Source organism: Armigeres subalbatus, chromosome 2, assembly GCF_024139115.2.
Source record: "Armigeres subalbatus isolate Guangzhou_Male chromosome 2, GZ_Asu_2, whole genome shotgun sequence".
Lineage (NCBI taxonomy): Eukaryota > Metazoa > Arthropoda > Insecta > Diptera > Culicidae > Armigeres > Armigeres subalbatus.
The window spans coordinates 326,420,753-326,441,436 of NC_085140.1; the positions used below are offsets into that span (position 1 = coordinate 326,420,753).

At 44.5% G+C, this 20,684-nt stretch overlaps 1 protein-coding gene across 1 annotated transcript; it reads left to right on the plus strand.

The window, feature by feature from the left end:
* The first annotated feature begins 15,304 nt into the window (after positions 1-15,304).
* LOC134216882 (uncharacterized) lies at positions 15,305-18,849 on the plus strand. Its single transcript, XM_062695664.1, has 7 exons — positions 15,305-15,396; positions 15,455-16,973; positions 17,028-17,563; positions 17,623-17,706; positions 17,766-18,166; positions 18,236-18,368; positions 18,438-18,849. The coding sequence occupies exons 1-7, from the start codon at positions 15,319-15,321 to the stop codon at positions 18,603-18,605; spliced, it is 2,919 nt and encodes a 972-aa protein (XP_062551648.1). The 5' UTR covers positions 15,305-15,318; the 3' UTR covers positions 18,606-18,849.
* Positions 18,850-20,684: the final 1,835 nt, after the last annotated feature.

Here is a 20,684-nt window from a genome sequence, read left to right on the forward strand (position 1 = left end):
CAGCTCCCTGGAATCTGCACGATACCTTCATAAATTGCAATACGATACGAATCTCCAACACGATGTATGTAAGTCCCTCCAGGCGAGTACGGGAAATCCAAAAGTTGCTACCAGTCAGTCGGCTGTGAGTGATTGTTGCCAACTTGCAACAACATCAGCCAGCAAGCGCGTGCGATATGCCATAACCACGCGGCAAAAAGCGACTGTTACGGCAAATCCACCCAAGATATGAGGATAAGCCGAGTGTTTACCGTTGCTATTCGCTTGTCGCAGTCACCACCACCGTCGTCGTCTGTCGTGGTGCGGCGCGAAACTCAATCTCAAACGCCAGAACTATGCCCGCTACAGGTAAAATTGTTTGCTGAACTCTTAGAAGGCTTACGTCGCTTTCTACCATCTGGCGGAGGTGCGAGGTAATGCTGCTGCCACTGCAAATCGGTGGGTAATCCGGCACCAATTTACGGGTTCCGTAGAAAAAGTACAACTAAGCAGATACCTTCCAGGAATGGTGGAAATGGATGTCAAATAAGTTAAATCAAGCTGCATGGCTGCTTGTGAATTAACGCAAGGCTGTGGGGAAAATAATTGAGCATTAGGTGATTGTACAATTCGAGGTTGCTACTTTGTAGATAAATTGGTCAAATTCAATGCTGGCTAAGCTACAAAGAATATCGGTTGGCCTTCGCAGCTCTGCGGCTACTGATGAATCTGAAATCCCAACCTTGAGAAGTGAACCGCATTAAAATCGAAAACTGCAACGTGTTCAACTTTTTTTTCATTCAAGTGATTCAAACGAGGTTGTTTAGATGTTCATTCACATTGAAGTTAAGTGACTTACTAAATTTGCCTAATCTGAACATAATACTGATGCTAAGGCTAGACGTTGGCGGTGTGCAAGAAGACGGTGTTTGGCGGCGAAGAATGAACCACGAGCTCGCCCAGCTCTACGGCGAATCCAGTATCCAGAAGGTAGCTTAAGCCGGAAGGGTACGATGAGCAGGGCATGTTCCAAGAATGCCGGACAGCAACCCTGCAATGCTGGTGTTCGCTTCCGATCCGGCAGGTACGAGACGGCGTGGAGCGCAGCGAGCGAGGTGGGCAGACCAGGTGTAAAACGACTTGGCGAGTGTGGGGCGCATTAGAGGATGGAGAGAACCGTGGAACCGTGTATTGTGGCGTCAAATTGTTGATCCAGTGTTATCTGTTTAGATGTAAACTAAATAAATGAATGCTAGACGTTCATTTGGATGGGAAATTTTATCGAGTTACTTGGGCATAAGAGTAGTAACATACAGCAGGAATACAACTCGATAGAAATCTGAAATGGGCCCAGGTTAATACTAAAGCGAGCATCCGACCAAGATAAAAATCATTTACGTTGACCCTATGTAACCCTAGGGTGTTTAGGATCTACGAGTGAGGGAGTGAGTGACATGGAATACAAATGTATGTACACGCAAAAAAAGCGTTCCCAAATTCGTGAACTAACGAGTTCACGGTGTATTTTTACCCACGGTTTCGGGCTGGTGACTGGTGTTCCCGAGTTCACGAATTAAATCACGGTGTACTTTTGCTGGTTCACGAATATCCTCACACTTTTTTTTAAGTTAAGGTACACCGGAACAAGTAGGGACTATGTCCAAGGGCTTGACGATCTCTCCCCAGGCCATCTGCGAGTTGTGGCGCCTGCCTAGGATGTGGTGGGGTTTGACAGTGGGCCCTGTTAAACCTCTATAAAAAGCTGCATGAATCCGCAAGTAGGCTCCGCCAAAGCGACCGTGTGCCGCTCAAAGCGCACAAACCCAAGTCCTGGTGTTAGGTGGGACACTAAACAGCCCTGATACGACGGCCCTCCGACGAGACAGGAGGTTTGCGCAGGCCCAATAAGCCGCCTTTAAAAACAACTATTACGAACGACATAGAAGATAATACGACTCGATACAATCGGCAACGACCTAGGCGACGAATAAAGGATCACGATTGGAAGCTTGGAACATGGAACTGCAAGTCGCTAGGCTTCGCAGGTTGCGACAGGATAATCTACGATGAATTACATCCCCGCAACTTCGATGTCGTAGCGCTGCAGGAAATCGGCTTCATAGTGCTGGGAAAGATGCGCCAACGCGTGATTGGGTGGCATTCAATCAACGCAAGGATGTGCAAGCTGACGATAAAAGGCCGTTTCTTCAACTATAGCATCATCAACGTGCACTGCCCACACGCAGGGAGATCCGACGACGAGAAAGAAGCGTTCTATGCGCAGCTGGAGCAGGCATACGAGGGATGCCCACTGCGGGACGTCAAAATCGTCATCGGTGACATGAACGCTCAGGTAGGAAGGGAGGAAATGTATAGACCGGTCATCGGACCGGATAGTCAACATACCGTATCGAACGACAACGGGCAACGATGCATAAACATTGCAGCCTCCCGCGGAATGGTAGTCTGAAGCACTTTCTTCCCCCGCAAGAATATCCACAAAGCCACATGGAAATCACCTAATTAAGTAACGGAAAACCAAATCGACCACGTTTTAATCGACGGTAAATTCTTCTCCGACATCACGAACGTACGCACTTACCACAGTGCGAATATTGAATCCGACCACTACCTCGTCGCAGTATGCCTGCGCTCAAAACTTTCGATGGTGATCAACACACGTCGGAGTCGTCCGCCGCGGCTAAACATTGGGCGGCTACAAGACGGTAGGCTAGCCCAAGACTACGCGCAGCAGCTGGAAGTGGCACTTCCAACGGAAGAGCAGCTAGACGCAGCATCTCTTGAAGATGGTTGGAGAGATATTCGATCCGCCATTGGAAGCACCGCAACCGTTGCACTAGGCACGATGGCTCCGGATCAGAGAAACGACTGGTATGACGGCGAATGTGAGCAGTTAGTTGAGGAGAAGAATGCAGCAAGGGCGAGATTGCTGCAACACTGCACGAGGGCGAACGAGGCACGATACAAACGGGCGCGGAACAGACAGAACTCGAGGAAGATCGAGACCGTAAAGAGACGGAGGAACTGTACCGCTCTAAAAACGCACGAAAGTTCTATGAGAAGTTGAACCATTCACGTAAGGGCCACAGCCCGATATGTGGCGGCAGCACTACGAAGAGCACCTGAATGGCGATATGGCAGACAACGGTGGCGGTATGGTAATGAACCTAGGAGGACGCGCACCGGACATGCGACTTCCGGCTCCGAATCTCCAGGAAATCCAGGAGGAGATCAGCCGGCTGAAAAACAACAAAGCCCCTGGAGTTGACCAACTACCAGGAGAGCTATTTAAACACGGTGGTGAGGCACTGGCTAGAGCGCTGCACTGGGTGAGTACCAAGGTTTGGGAGGATGAGGTTCTGCCGCAGGAGTGGATGGAAGGTGTCGTGTGTCTCATCTACAAAAAGGGCGATAAGCTGGATTGTAGCAACTACCGCGCAATCACATTGCTGAACGCCGCCTACAAGGTACTCTCCCAAATTTTATGCCGTCGACTAGCACCAGTTGCAAGGGAGTTCGTGGGCAGTACCAGGCGGGTTTTATGGGCGAACGCTCCACCACGGACCAGGTGTTCGCCATTCGCCAAGTACTGCAGAAATGACGCGAATACAACGTGCCCACACATCATCTATTCATCGACTTCAAAGCCGTATATGTTACAATCGATCGGGACCAGCTATGGCAGCTAATGCACGAAAACGGATTTCCGGATAAACTGACACGGTTGATCAAAGCGACGATGGATCGGGTGATGTGCGTAGTTCGAGTTTCAGGGGCATTCTCGAGTCCCTTCGAAACCCGCAGAGGGTTACGGCAAGGTGATGGTCTTTCGTGTCTGCTATTCAACACCGCTTTGGAAGGGGTAATACGAAGAGCAGGGATTAACACGAGTGGTACAATTTTCAATAAGTCCGTCCAGCTATTTGGCTTCGCCGACGACATAGATATTATGGCACGTAACTTTGAGAAGATGGAGGAAGCCCCCAAGTAACCAAAAGTACGGATAAGATGGGATGTTTTGGCTTAATCAGCTGGCATTTTAAGTAATTTTTTGTATGGCAGGAGCGCAAAAGTGAACTTCGAAGTTCTGTTAAGCTGTTAGAAACTCGATGTGAACCAAGAGTGCACTTATTGGTTCGGTTAGGAACAAATTTAAGTAAAATGTGAACTTTTTGTTGCTTGGGCCTACATCAGACTGAAGAGGGAAGCCAAGCGGATCGGACTAGTCATCAACACGTCGAAGACAAAGTACATGATAGGAAGAGGTTCAAGAGAAGACAATGTGAGCCACCCACCGCGAGTTGGCATCGGTGGTGACGAAATCGAGGTGGTAGAAGAATTGTTGTACTTGGGCTCACTGGTGACTGCCGAAAATGATACCAGCAGAGAAATTTGAAAGCGCATAGTGGCTGGAAATCGTACATACTTTGGACTCCGCAAGATCGAATAGAGTTCGCCGCCGTACCAAACTGACAATCTACAAAACGCTCATTAGACCGGTAGTCCTCTACAGCAGCGGTTCTCAACCTTTTTCTTGAAAGGTACCCCTTCAATCTTTTGCATTAATTGAGGTACCCCCTGTTGGAAGTAGGCTTCCAAGCCTTTTAAAAGAATAATTCCGAGCCCTTTTAAGTGAGGCTTCCGAGCCTCTTGAAAGAAGCTTCTGAATCTCTCGAAAATAGGCTTCCACAGCTTTTGATAACAGGCTTCTTACTCTCTTCAATGGCGGCTTTTGAGCCACTTAAAAGTAGGCTTCCGTTGCATCTTGAAAGGACGCTTCTGAGCCTATTGATAGAAGAATTCCGAGCTTCTTGAAGGGAGGCTTCCGAGGCTCTTGAAAGGAGGCTTTCGAGCCTCTTAAAATGAGCCTTCCGTGCTTTTTGACAGAAGGCTTCTGTTCCTCTTAAAAGGAGGCTTCTGAGCCTCTTGATTCAAGAGTTGAATCAACAGTATTGAAAGCAGCTTCTGAATAGCCTAAAAATATAGAGGTATTGAAAGGATGCTTCCGAGCCTCTTGAAAGGAGGCTTCCGAGCCTCTTGAAAGGAGGCTTCCGAGCCTCTTGAAAGGAGGCTTCCGAGCCTCTTGAAAGGAGGCTTCCAAGCCTCTTGAAAGGAGGCTTCCAAGCCTCTTGAAAGGAGGCTTCCAAGCCTCTTGAAAGGAGGCTTCCGAGCTTCTTGAAAGGAGGCTTCCGAGCCTCTTGAAAGGAGGCTTCCGAGCCTCTTGAAAGGAGGCTTCCGAGCCTCTTGAAAGGAGGCTTCCGAGCCTCTTGAAAGGAGGCTTCCGAGCCTCTTGAAAGGAGGCTTCCGAGCCTCTTGAAAGGAGGCTTCCAAGCCTCTTGAAAGGAGGCTTCAGAGCCTCTTGAAAGGAGGCTTCAGAGCCTCTTGAAAGGAGGCTCTGAGCCTCTCTTGAAAGGAGGCTTCCGAGCCTCTTGAAAGGAGGCTTCCGAGCCTCTTGAAAGGAGGCTTCCGAGCCTCTTGAAAGGAGGCTTCCGAGCCTCTTGAAAGGAGGCTTCCGAGCCTCTTGAAAGGATCCTTCCGAGCTTTTTGAAAAAAAGGCTTCCGGCTCTCTTAAAACGAGGGATCCGGGCCTCTTGCAAGGAGACACAGGCCTTTCGAACCTTTCGAAAGAAGACTTCTGAACAACTTGAAAGGAGGCATTCGTGCTGTTCTGAAGAAGGCTTCCGAGAGACGTAGAAGGATGCTTCTAAGCCTCTTGCAAAGAAGCAATAGAGCTTTTCTAAAAAAAAAGACCTACATGCCTCTCAAACGAAGGCTTCCAAACCTTTAGATTCTAGATTTTAGTTCAAAAGCATGTTTCTGACATATTATTCAACATTTTGTTTAGATCAGGTAGATTGCATTGAAGATTTTTTTAAATTCGCTCATTCGACATTTGTCCGTTCAATGAATCGCCTGCTTTGAGCGTGCTTACAGCAGCACACTATGAGTTTACATTTCTGAAATCAGTATGGCGAAAGGCATCTAAGGTTCAAATTTCTCAAAATTAAGCTCCTTAATCGAAAAAATATTTGGTAGGCGTAGTAGCGGACACCATCCTTCATAACCGGTACCAAATAGTTTTTCATAAAAAGTTCCTAATTTTGAGAAAACCCGCGTTAGATGTCTTTCGCCATACAAATTTCTGGCGGTTAACTCATGCTGGCTATTTGCGCATATACGGTAGCGCCTGGATGTGGAAGCGGTGGGTAGAAAATTAGCCACTGCCAACAATTCATTAGCTTTGATTTACTGATCGCCATGCATATTATGTACAAAACAAAGTTTTGAAATAAAAAAATTACAATAATCAAAACTTTATCAATAAGCTCCGATTGGAATTATAATACGTCCGCCATTATGCATTTTCATCCGAGGTACCCCCTAGGGCCAGCGAAGGTACCCCCAGGGGTACATGTACCCCAGGTTGAGAACCGCTGCTCTACAGACACGAGACCTGGACGATGCTCGTGGAGGACCAACGCGCACTCGGAGTTTTCGAAAGGAAAGTGCTGCGTACCATCTATGGTGGGGTGCAGATGGCGGACGGTACGTGGAGGAGGCGAATGAACCACGAGTTGCATCAGCTGTTAGGAGAACCATCCATCGTTCACACCGCGAAACTCGGACGACTGCGGTGGGCCGGGCACGTAGCCAGAATGTCGGACAGTAACGCGATGAAAATGGTTCCCGACAACGATCCGACGGGCACAAGAAGGCGAGGTGCGCAGCGGGCAAGGTGGATCGATCTGGTGGAAGATGACTTGCGGACCCTCCGTAGACTGCGTGGTTGCCGACGTGTAGCCATGAACCGAGCTGAATGGAGAAGACTCTTATTTACCGCACAGGACACTCCGGCCTTAGTCTGAATAAAAAATAATAATACGAAAATAAACTAATTCGGAGGGGGGGGGGGGCTACAACCCATGATAAATTGCGGGGGACACCGGTTCTGGTGATGCATTTCAACTTGTTTCAAATAGCTGTGCGAAAAAAAATATGGTTCCCAAATTCGCAGCTGTGGGATGACTTTTTAGAATTTACCTAATTTACGGATGTTTCGGATTTTTTGAGGACCGTTTTGTGGCATTTCGGGTCACAAAAGACTTTCACTATTGATTGCATAATCAATTCGTTGATATAAACAGTTTCGGAAATTCCGTGATGAACTTATATTTAAAAATAAAAAAACACGAAAACAAAGAAATCGAAAAAAAAAGTTTTGAAAATTTGCTTTGAGTTGATCTTGGTGTCCCGGAAGACTCACTATTGCATCCATAACTCGTCACTTTTGGAATTGGCCATTTTCACGAATGTGTTACGAATCTTCCGAAACATAGTTTTGGGAGCATTTGGTCTCAGATAAGGACGTTCCGTTATTTCAAAATATCGGTATTTGATTCGATACGATAATCGAATCAAAGTTTCGATATTACCGATATATTGGAATGAAAATATCAATATATCGGAAAATCATATGATATTTCATAAACGTTCAGAAGATATTTGTTGTAGTTATTCAATTTCTATCGTATTACAACCCCTTTACAAAACCGTACCCTTTTACAAAAATAATAATCCAATCTGCTTCTAGTGCCAGTCCAACAATCATCGGCAGAAGCGTTAGTGGTTCTGATTGTTCTGATTCTTATGAATGGTTAAAGACAATCCTGACGGAACCAAAAACTAAAAGTACTCGTACGGCACCTAGTTTTATAATGCAAAAAGTACGAAAAGGTGTAACAGCAGTAAGTAATAACTTGCGTGCTCGCGCCAATGCGGCGAGTCTACGTATCGGGATGCGCCTCGGTATGATGCGCTAGACTGCTAACGCTACCTAAAAACACTTCCTTGTGCGAGTGGCTTCCATCCACCACCCAACTGTTGTTATGAATATTGTTTCCTCATCACTTGGTTCCAACCCAATGAGAATAGATAGAAGGTGAGGAAGAAGACCAAATGCAAGTGTATTAGTGGATGATGGAAAATGTAAACAGCAAATGGTGACGTACATATTTGCACGGCTTCTAATGGGAGCTCGTTCGAATGTAGTAGTGAAAGGTTTTTCGCCATACACGAAAGGCACGCACACAGCATATGGATTTCCATACCTTAGTATTTATTTTCATTGGTTCCAACCGATGAACCAACCGATAAGTCTTTTGATAGATATGTTTCCTCCACACAAACGATTTAAATTAATGCTATTTGAAGTTTGGTCATCGAAGAAGAAAGTTCCTAGAGTGCAAAAATTAGTGCTAACGAGAAGTGTGCTCGATTCAAAAAAAGAAAAAGGTAGGCTAGTGGTTCGTGGTTCGTGAAATTAAGGCTTATTGGTTTTATAGTTATTCGGAAAGTGACCGTTTCTGCCGCATTGGCCGTACAATAATCGGCAGGCAATCGCCTTGTTAATTGAGCCGTTCTGTAACACGTGGCGAAACGATACCCAGTGCTACGGGTAATAGGGCGCTGCTCAATCTTTGGTCGTCATCGCTTTGGGCGGATGCGAATCGGAAGAACACTGTTTTCTTTGGAATAATTACCGCCAGTGTTAGTTGGCCGCCTTTTCGTCCGGTGAATCTACTGTGTTGACAGTTGAAGCTGCACTCGCATTCCGTCGCATCGTAAGCCGATCAGCAACGTTTCGTGGTAGCCGATACGATCGGTACTGCTAGTTAGCACCGTGTTGTCCACCGCCATCATCGCTGGTTTGAAGTAGTGAGTGAATCCTATCCGCCGCCTTGGTACGCCAGCCGAATAGCGCAGTGCAGAGGCATACCGCGCTCCGCTTACGGCACACATCCAGTAATCGCTACCGTTACTGCGATTACCAGCACTGTCAGGATTCCCACATCGACAATGTTTGCCAAAAACGCCGTAGGGGCATATTACGCATTGCAAGAAAAATTTGGAATCCAGGATAATTCAATGCGCCTCTAATGAATATTTTCCTGGCAAATGATCAAAGGCAGCTATTGCGAATTTTGCGTTGTTTATATTTATATTTATGACATTTCTATATTGAAATCGTCCTAAGATCGTCGTTAAGAATAACAATTCCAAAATGAGAATGTTTACAGCGCAGAAAAGGTGAATTTCCGAATAGAAAAGACAAACTCAGTTATATTTAAAGTTTGAAAGTTTTATGGGCAGCATGGACTGTGTCCAAGGGCTTGACTAATCATCATCTGGTCACTGCAAGTTGAGGAGATTGTTTAGGATGGGGTTGGGTTTGAAAAACAGCTCTGTTCAACTTCTTAAAAATCTACATGTATCCGGAAGTAGACTCTACCAAAGCTACCTAGTGCTGCTTAAAGCACTCTAGCCCAAGTCATGGTGATGGGTGGGACCGGACACAACAGACCTGACTCGATGGCCACCCTTCGATAGGAGGCAGGCCCAATGTTCTGCTGATAAAACCAACCCTTACGAGCAAATAAGAGTTAAGATTAAATTTCAATGCAGTTACTAAAGTCGATCATTAGAATCATAGTTGTGATAAAATCAGTTTTTGTAACAAACTGGGGTATCCCCCGCGCAAAAACCAACTTCAGCGTACATTGGTACATCAAATGAAAAGTCTTATGTAGTTCGGGTTAATTGTCACCTCAGCCTGGAACTAATAATCTCTTTATGCCTGTGTTTGCCATTTAAATCATTGGACTTCATGACATCTGATTTGTTTTGATGTTTTAACTCCAACGCATACTATGTGAGGTTTCTTCTATGCGGGGATTTCCCTCTGCGCGTTATTTCCGCGAAGCTATCCAAATTTTTCTTTTTCTCCGTAATACCGCGCTCTGCTTACTGGCGCACGTTCAAATAATCGTCACCACGATTACCAGTGCTACCACGATTCCCACCTCAACCACGTTTGCAAGGCACGTCGCAGAGGCATAACGTGCTCTGCTCACTGGCGCACGTCTAGAGATCGTTACAACGATCGTCAGCGCTATTACGGCCATCATCGTCACCACGTCGCCACCGTCACCGCCACCACTGTCACCATCGTCACCGCCACCACGTCCATTGTAGCCACCACGAACCCCGAAGAAGAAGACCTTTGCCAGAAGAACAGGTTAGAGTTATTTTATTATATTGTATAACTTCTAGTACGCGCACAAAAGTAGGGTTTGATAAGACAAGCCATAAATTGTATCCCCATCTCAGTAATAGTACCTCAATACAACTACCATTATCGCAAATTGTTCTTCAATGCTTTGTTAGTCGAAAACCAAATTTCAATTCTTGATTTCTCGCTTAACTTTTCAAAAGGACCTAAGTAACATTTTTTTCATGAATTAATTTGAGTACTGCAATCAAAAGCTTTCATGTTGTTCTGTTGATTGCGCTATTCAAATTAATTCATGAAAAAAATGTTACTTAGGTCCTTTTGAAAAGTTAAGCGAGATTTCTCTTTTTGAATTTAAGTGAGTATTTTGAAGTAAAATAGATCGCTCCATTACCCGCCCTGAGAGGGCTAACCGGGCAATTCCTGTAAACACGCGTTTCCACATCACACTTAGGTGTGTTGGCGCTTAAGTGGGGATCGTTTCCTATTCCATTATGGTCGGAGGAAGTCGGTCGCAATAGGAGTGTGCTGACCGGGTATTGTTTGTTTGTATAGTCCGTTTGCGATAAACGCCAGCACCCTACAAAAATTGCCCTAACTGAAGCAGGACAACCTTGGTCAAAGCAATTCCTTAGTCTCTTAGGTATCGTATCGTGTCGGCCGAAGCCGAGGTCCCCAATTCTGTTACAAAGGAAAGAAGCGAACATGGCATCGGTAATAGTTTACGCGAGGCCATGGGTAATACAGGGACTATAACTGAAAACCCACACTCCGGAAGCACTGATGATGATAAGGACGCATTCTACGCGCAGCTGGAACGTGAGTACGACAGCTGCCCAAGCCACGACGTCAAAATCATCATAGGAGATTTGAATGCTCAGGTTGGCCAAGAGGAGGAGTTTAGACCGACTATTGGAAAGTTCAGCGCTCACCGGCTGACGAACGAAAACGGTCTACGACTAATTGATTTCGCCGCCTCCAAGAATATGGTCATTCGCAGCACCTACTTCCAACACAGCCTCCCGTATCGGTACACCTGGAGATCACCACTGCAGACAGAATTTCAAATCGACAACGTTCTGATGGACAGCACTTCTCCGACATTATCGACGTCAGGACATATCGTGGCGCTAACATCGACTCTGATCACTATCTGGTGATGGTTAAACTGCGCCCAACCAAACTATCCGTCATCAACAATGTTCGGTACCGACGACCGCCGCGGTACGACCTAGAGCGACTGAAGCAACCTGATGCCGCCACTGCATACGCGCAGCATCTCGAGGCAGCGTTGCCTGAAGAGGGTGAGCTCAATGGGGCCCCTCTTGAGGACTGCTGGAATACAGTTAAAGCAGCCATTAACGACGCAGCGGAGAACAACGTCGGGTATGTGGGACGAAGTCGACGGAACGATTAGTTCGACGAAGAGTGCAGACAGATTATAGACGGAAGCGGAGACAAAAGACCCGCCTTTTTCAGGAGAAGAAACGCCGCCTGGAAGAAGCGGAGTGCGAGGAGATGGAACAGCTTTGCCGTTCTCAAGAAACACGCAAGTTCTACCAGAAGCTCAACACATCCCGCAAAGGCTTCGTACCGCGAGCCGAAATGTGCCGGGATAAGGATGGGAGCATCTTGACGGACGAACGTGTGGTGATCGAAAGGTGGAAGCAGCACTACGAGGAACATTTGAATGGCGCTGAGAGTACAGGCAGTGAAAGTCAAGGCAGCGGAGGAGATGACTACGTCAGTTCAGCGGACGATGGAAGCCAACCAGCCCCCACCTTGAGGGAAGTTAAGGATGCCATCCATCAGCTAAAGACCAATAAAGCAGCTGGTAAGGATGGTATCGGAGATGAGCTCATTAAGATGGGCCCGTAAAAGCTAGCCACTTGCCTGCACAAATTGATAGTCAGAATCTGGGAAACTGAACAGCTACCGGAGGAGTAGAAGGAAGGGGTTATATGCCCCATATACAAGACAAGGCGACAAGCTGGTGTGTGAGAACTTTCGAACCCTTCCCTGGGAAGCTTACCAGACTGATCAAAGCAACGGTGGATGGTGTGCAAAACTGTGTGAAGATTTCGGACGAACACTCCAGTTCGTTCGAATCGCGCCGGGGACTGACAAGGTGATGGACTTTCGTGCCTGTTGTTCAACATTGCGCTAGAAGGTGTCATGCGGAGAGCCGGGTGTAACAGCCGGGATACGTTTTTTAACAGATCCAGTCAATTTATTTGTTTCGCGGATGACATGGACATTGCCGGCCGAATATTTGCAAAGGTGGCAGAACTGTACACCCGCCTGAAACGTGAAGCAACAAAAGTTGGACTGGTGGTGAATGCCTCAAAGACAAAGTACATGCTTGTGGGCGGAACAGAGCGCGACAGGGCCCGCCTGGGAAGCAGTGTTACGATAGACGGGGATACCTTCGAGGTGGTCGAGGAATTCGTCTACCTCGGATCCTTGCTAACGGCTTATAACAATGTCAGTCGTGAAATACGAAGGCGCATCGTCTGGGGAAGTCGGGCCTACTACGGGCTCCAGAAGAAACTGCGGTCAAAAAAGATTCGCCACCGCACCAAATGTGTCATGTACAAGAAGCTAATAAGACCGGTTGTCCTCTATGGACATGAAACATGGACAATGCTCGAGAAGGACTTGCAAGCACTCGCAGTATTCGAGAGACGGGTGCTTAGGACCATCTTTGGCGGTGTGCAAGAAGACGGTGTGTGGCGGCGAAGAATGAACCACGAGCTCGCCCAGCGCTACGGCGAACCCAGTATCCAGAAGGTAGCTAAAGCCGGAAGGGCTGGGCATGTTGCAAGAATGTCGGACAGCAACCCTGCAAAGATGGTGTTCGCTTCCGATCTGGCAGGTACGAGACGACGTGGAGCGCAGCGAGCGAGATGGGCAGATCAGGTGCAGAACGACTTGGCGAGCGTGGGGCGTATTCGAGGATGGAGAGATGCGGCTTCGAACCGTGTATTGTTGCGTCAAATTGTTGATTCAGTGTTATCTGTTTAGATGTAGACTAAATAAATGAATGAATAACTGAAAACTTATTAAAATATTTACACCAAACACAATTGTACGAAAAGCTTTAGAATTGTAATTGAACTTGATTTTTTTGTTGACATGAATGCACGCAGCGAAATTGAGATAAAAAAAATGACAGTTGTATTTTGTTTCCGTATTGAGTGGTGGGCCCTTGAATACGCGAGTACGTTTAGTTTTGAATTGCGTGAGGATTGTCCTTAAGGTCACTCCTGACAGTATCCAAGTTTCAAAGCTTTCCAGAAAATCCAAGTGCTCGCGTTTTCGAGGGACACCACTCGATACGGAGGCGGCGGACAACTGTCATTTTTATTGATTCAGCTTTGATGCGTCGCAGCATGCGTGAAAAAATAAAAATGATAGTTGTACGTTGCATCCGTATCGAGTGGTGTGCCCCCGAAAACGCGAGCACTTTGAAACTTGGATTCTGTCAGGAGTGACCTTAAACCGTACCGGAGACAATCTTCATTCCTTCTTTTCTGAGGAAATTCTCTTTAATTTCTATAGGGTATTCTATTGAACTTCGAAAATTGAAATTTCCAAGTTTTCGAATTCTTCTAAATTTCCACATTTCAGTTTCCACAAAAATCTTCCAAAACTCTGAAGATATTTTTTTATGAATTTCCGTAAGAACACGCCAAATAAATATTTCAACTCGCGTGAGGGTTCAAGGATCAGCGTGAAAATTCAATGAAATATCGTGCACAACGGCATGCCAATGCAAAGTGTTGGGTTGCCAAAATTGTTTATGCTGGCAGCGCACACCTCACACCATCCGCGCTTCCGAGAAAAATCATCTTCACCTTTAAAAATACGGCACATCAGATCTATTTTGAAGTAATTTATTCCAAAAAAAATAGATGCTGTTGTCATTTTTGGGGTACTTTGTTCAGATTGAAATACAGTTTGATTCATCAGAGCACATTGCAAGCAATTTTATGTTTCATAGAACGAAACTAGAAAATCAGGTGCTGAATTGAGAGCTCAAACAATACCTCTTTAGTACAGGTTCGCTGGAAACTATAGATGTCAATTTGGATGAGTCATCACATGGTCTTATTTTAGAAACCTACAGCTTTCGTTTTGTTCCTAAAAATCGAAAATTAGTAGAAATTTGAGTTTTAGTGATCGTGATGAAATCCAAATGAACCCTAATGCAGTATGTGTCACTTTTTTCTAATGCATTAGGAAGGATAAGCAAATTTTAAAAGTTTTAGAAAGTAAAAAATCTTAAAGTTTTGATTAGGAAATTATTGTGATATTTCACTAGTTTAATAAATGTAGTATTTGCACGTCCAAATGTGTCGGCATTTGTAGACCAGAATTGCTTGTTTGCTCGTCTGACTTGACCAGAATGAATTATGAAATTATGACGAGAAGTATTGAAAAGCTCTCATTTGCATCAGAACTAATAGGCATAAACACCTATTCTAATGATGTGGGCCCTCCTTAGCCGTGCGGTAAGACGCGCGGCTACAAAGCAAGACCATGCTGAGGGTGGCTGGGTTCGATTCCCGGTGCCGGTCTAGGCAATTTTCGGATTGGAAATTGTCTCGACTTCCCTGGGCATAAAAGTATCATCGTACTACCCTCATGATATTACGAATGCAAAAATGGTAACCTGGCTAAGAAACCTCGCAGTTAATAACTGTGGAAGTGCTTAATGAACACTAAGCTGCGAGGCGGCTCTGTCCCAGTGTGGGATGTAATGCCAATAAGAAGAAGAAGAAGACCTATTCTAATGAACTTGAAACTATGCTATATTATACGGTAAAGAAAACTAGGGCTGCCTTAGCCGTTGAAGGAAAATGTGTTTAATAGTTGGATAATTTAAAATTTATGCATTAGATCATACATAGGTTGGTATGTATGGTTGTATGTATACATTGGATCTGGAAAGCATAACACCATTTTAGAGCATCTTAGTTCATATAAGTGCGACACTCAATAACTTATCGTTTCGTTTTCGCATTTTGTGTTGTTCTACTTATTAGAACTATGTCTTTGACTTTAAATGCGGTAAGTCCCTCGGGTTTATGCCTTTTGCAATTCCGCCTTACGACACGGTCCCACTCCCCAACAACGTTTTGGAAAACAGCAATGCCCTGCCAACCGAGTTGGCAACCGTTCCTACACCGGTATCGACCCAAACAACTTCTCGTATTCACCCTTCTAGATTTGAACAGCAGCTCGAAATGAACGGACGCAAAAATGGAACTTCCATGCAACCCACTTCGAAATTCACATCCTCCAGTCGGAAGTCAGTACTTCAGGTAATTATCATGATTTTAAATCATGCCTCATCATTCTGGTAATTAATTCCGCCAACAGGGAACCAAAAATTTCGTCTGGGATCGCGAAGAGTTGTCCTCAAATTTACCGTACTTCAATCGCAACTATGAAATTCCATTCAATCGTCCCCCTAATGAGGTCAACTTTCTGGGTGGACTCGGCAGTAACAAAGCTCATTACAGGTCAAAGGTTCACCCACAGCGGTTTTCAACCGTGCAGAAACTAATGCGAATGAGAACGTCCAATCGAATGCTGGAAACGTTGACCGAGGATTTACGGAACGTGAACTTATGTCGACACTCGGAGAAAAACCGCCAAAAGGGCCGCCATATTGGCGAATTCATCAACAAAATCACTGACGAGTTGCAGCTGGCCGGAAATGTGGAGAAAACAACGCCGTCCGAACAGTCGGATGTACAGTTTCAGGCCAGTGCCAGGAAGAATTTCTCCAACGATGACTACAAGGATATGATTCAAAAGTTGGACAAAATGCTTCTGGATGATCAAGGCCCCCGAAGTTCCCAAGGCGCATCGTTTCGAGACTGGGCAGTTCGGGAGCGATTCAATTTCAAGAACCGCAACAACATTGATATGATGCGACGTGAAAAGGAGAATTTGGAATCGGAGATGGGGTCGTCGGTGGATACGAAGTCCTGCGACTATATCACGTCGGATGGGCGCCGCGTAACGAAGCTCAAGAAGGCAACCAAGATTCCTCACATCGAAGGACACATGTATGGTCCATTTACGAAACTTCCTCGCTTGGATCCACTTCTGGAGAGCGAAACGAAATTCGGGATACCTTTAAGTTTATTGGTTCGGTCCTACCGAGAAATGGATTCAATGAAGGAAGGCGAACGGAATGTGATCAATACGAGATTGTCCCACATGAGGATTCCGTTGTGCCCGAGAAGCAGCGATGAGTCGTCCGACGATGATGATAAGATGGAGGAAGTTAAGATTCTGTCCTTTTTGCGGACCCCGTACTTTCGAATTCCGATGGTTCGTACGCAGAAAAAGCGACGCAAGGATCGGCTTCGCAGCCGTTGGTTGAAGAAGGATCGTTTGAAAAGGATCACCATGTTGTTGTACGATCGTTCGGAGGAGAATATGAAACAAAGGAAAAGAAGTGGTCTACACAAAGCCGGGTCAGATACCGATTCGGTAGATTCGGCTGGGGTTAAGAAGAAAGCTGCGTCTAAGAAGTCAGAACAAGAGGTGCGACCGCAGTTGTCTGAGAAGCGAAAGCGCTACTACGAGTTCATCGAACAAAAGTCACAGGAGTATCGTCGTCTTTATGATGAATGTCTGAAGCAGAGGATGACATCGTTTCAAGACTTTAGGAATATAGACTTGGATGATAAACTCTCGGAAACGTCGCGATCGAAGTCAAGATTGCAAAAACTGAAGTCACCAGAAGAGATTAAGGATCCACAGGAAAGGGCCACACTGAAGTTCCCATCAAATCGCTTTAAAAGCTTGTCGAGAAGTGACGGACTGATGGGGTCCTTCTACATTGATCCAGAGTTTCATGACAAAGCTAAAGATTTGAAGATGTGTAAGTATTTTGTACAGAATTATCAAACAGATTTTTAAAATTTCTTTTCCCTAGATAAGAAAGGCTCCAAATATTACACTAGTCTGATGCGCAGTAAAGTCGACCTTCGTCAACGTTTGCAAGTTAATGCACCGGATTTTGAAGAAGAGCAACTTGGATTCAAAACAAAATTCTTCAACCGATTAGCAACTGAGTGGGACAATTATTACATACACGAGTTACGATACCGTCCAAAGGTGCGAAAGTTTTGTCCTAAAACCGATATTCTCAATATGCGTGAGCAGCGCCGCAAGACATTCCTGCAGTACTACATTGCGGAGAATCTGCTTAAGATTCGGGAGAAGCAGATGCTTGAGAAGAAATTCGCCAAGTGGATTAAAGACTTTTGCAAACAGACGAAGCCACTCTTCAAAGTTTGGAAAGACAAGGCTTACGATAGAGTGCTGGAAATGTCAGACCGCGAGAAAGAAGCTCAACAGGAGTCTAAACGATTGAGGAACGTGCTTCAGGATAGACAAAACAAAATTGAGGCTTTAACTGAGAAAATTCTCCTGCTGGAGGAACGCTGGACCAAGATTATGCAGATGAGGGTAATTTTCTACATTCGAATACTGAACTGTCTGTCGTTATATTTTAACAAATCTTGCAGAATTATTATTATCTTCTGATGGACTCTCAATGGAGACTGAAAAACGACAACTTGCATAGATCTCCTGACGGAAGTCTACTGTCTGTAAGTTTAAATATAATGCAAAAAAATGACTTGATAACTCAAGCAATTATAATTTGAAGGTTTCCGACGCCGTGCACAACTGCAGATCCCTATTCATTCGAACGGAGGGCGTCAACATTGGAACGGAAATCGCTGCATTCTACAAGGAGCGCATATTTCCCAAACTGGAAAGCCACCCGAGCTGCACTCCCGATCCGGCGTTGTTCCTGGTAGGGCTGGGCCAAATCAATCATCGCACCATCGAACTGATTCAAAAGTACAACAACAAGTTGATGGTGTTCAGTCGGATCGATTATCACTACAAAGGGGTGCTGCAGGAGTTTCCACGGTACTTCAGTCACCATAACGACATGCTCGAAACATACAACAGCAAGGTGATGATGATACAGCGCAAGAACGAGGCCATGAAGCTCCAGGTGCAGGAGCTGTTGGGCGAGCCGCTGAGGAAGTGTGTTAGCAAGTGAGTCACCCTCGAAGGGTTTATTTTTTCGGTAATAACTGGTTGCGTTATTATACTTTCTTCGTGTAGCAAAACAATGCGCGTTACGGATTCCATCTTGAATCAGCTGTACGATTTCATAAGACAGTCGAAAAACCTCGACAAGGAAATTGTGGAAATCAGCAGTATGGAAAAGTTGGCAATTATTCATCAATTTATCGTGGTGAGTTATTATGGCTTTTCAGGTGATTGATTTCGATGGATTTAAGATTATTTACCACTGCTTGGGCAGGATTTATTGGCAGACTTGGATCAGCTTCCGTTGGATATTCTCAAAGCATCGGAGCTGGAGGCTCGTAAGAACCGAAAGCAAGCACTACTGCAAGCCAACAATGCTCTCAAGAGGAAGGAGGTGTTCGATTTGCTACGCAAACAGCTGAGATGGCACGTGAAGAAGTAAATGGGTGAAATCGAATTATTTGACACCGATAACATTAATTCGCATGCAAACTATTTGAAAAGATATGTCATTTACATTGTCATTCACACAACGTAACTTTTTCAAGAAACTTGTATTCAAAGAAAGTAAATGCAAGTTGAGTTTTGTGTCACGGATATCTCCTGCAATTGGTTACACATTTCTTAAGAACGAACAAATTGGAGTCCAAAGCAATGGTCGTTTCTCAGGGAATTATATTTGAATAACTATTGAGGTCTATAGTAGAATCTTCTTTCGGGATTAGGCTGATTCTTTTTCCAATATAAATGAATTCTGATTCTGTGACTGTACTGGATTCAATAGCAAATGTGAGCAAAATTCAGTAAAATTTGCGTTCACCGTGTCCCCGATTCAATGGAACACCTTTCCAAGATTCAGAGAAATCTTCATGGGCGTAGCCAGGATTTCAAGAAGGGGGGGGGGCAACGTTGTGGTCTTTTAAATCGTAGTTTTATAGTAGTTTTATGAAAACACATGAATATTAACACATGAAACCAAATCCAAACCAAATCGAAACAATTTTAAGTATAAAACAATAATGGATTTAAGAATGCGTGATTTATTGCTCATCAGATATTTAAAAAAAAAATGAGAAAAATATTAAGGAACTCAGTATTCAGAAAAAAATATTAAATCGGCTATAACAATTATTATAAAAATCCTGCATTCTTCCATAAGTTTAAGAAAACTAGAACCATACATCTGAATTTCTAAACAAATCCTCTCTGAAATAATACTTATTATAAAATAGGCAGAAAAACCAATATGCAAGCTTTCTCCAGGAATTCCTTCGACAATTGCTCCTGGCATTCTTTCCGAAATTCTATCAGGGATTCTTTAGAAATGCCTTCAGCAACTTCTTCGGCAGTGTCTTCAGGAATTCCACCATAAATTTTGCCGGGAATTGATCCGAAAATTCCACCATTATTTACTCCAAGAAAATCTTCACGAACTTCTTTATAAGTTCTGCAGAATTCCCTGCAATAATTCAAATAATTTCGTTCTGTTTCCCATAATTTTTAAGAATAAGAATATTCCGTGGAAATTCCGCAGAATTGCCAGTAAACATTCCTGAGAATTTCACGAAAAATCTTCGAATTTCTTGTGTAAATTCCATAAAATTTTCCGTGAATTGTTTCGAATAATTTCTTGTGAAAATTTCAAAGAATTTCTCCAGGAATTCCACCGGAAATTTATACAGAAATTATACCGAAAATGAAATCTACAATGGAATTTTCGGAGGAATTCCTAGATAAATTCGCAATGAAATTCTGAAAGAATGGTGGAAACTTCAAGATTTCCACTGGGAGATCCTCCAGGAGTTTTTCCGAAAATTCCTCCTGGAATTCTTCCAGGAGTTCCACCGACATTTCCACCAAGAATTTCTCTACGATTTCCTTCGATTAGATTTTCCACCAGATTGAATTCCCGAAGGAACTACTGGTGGAACTTCAGAGGAACATCCGGTGGAATACCCTAGAGGAAGAGAAAAAACATTTCTGAAGGAACTTCCGAAATCCCATTTCCCGTGAAATTCCTGCCCAATATCGTCTAGGAATTCCCTGTGAAGTTCCTGAAGGTATTACCGGAGAATTTCTTGGAAAAACTCGTGGAAGAACTCCCGCAGGAACTCCCACAAGCACTTCCGGAGGAATTCCTACATGGAAGTCCTGAAATAATTCTTAGAGAAGTTCCTAAAGGAATTCCCAGAAAAATACAAGGAGGAATTAATGCATAAATTCCCAGATGAAATCCTGAAAGTATTCCCAGATGAATTTCTGAAGAAAATCCCTGCGGATTGTTTCGAAGAAATTTCTGGAAGAACTCTTGGCAGATATCCGAGTTAATTCCGAGTGAAGTCCGGAAGGAATTCTAGTATACTTCCGCGAAAAATCTCCCGGAGAAATTCCTGGAGAAGTACCTGAAGAAACTCCCGAAAAAATACCTGTAAGAATTTCTGGACGAACTCCAGGAGAAATTCATGAAGATATTTCTAGAGGATATTCTGAAGTAATTGCGAAAAGAATTCCAGATTGGAAT

Coding starts and splice junctions, on each gene's coding strand:
- LOC134216882 (XM_062695664.1), top strand. CDS start 15,319: ATGAACGGACGCAAAAATGGAACTTCCATGCAACCCACTTCGAAATTC. Junction 15,397..15,454: donor GTCGGAAGTCAGTACTTCAG/GTAATTATCATG, acceptor TTCCGCCAACAG/GGAACCAAAAATTTCGTCTG. Junction 17,564..17,622: donor CCAAGATTATGCAGATGAGG/GTAATTTTCTAC, acceptor CAAATCTTGCAG/AATTATTATTATCTTCTGAT.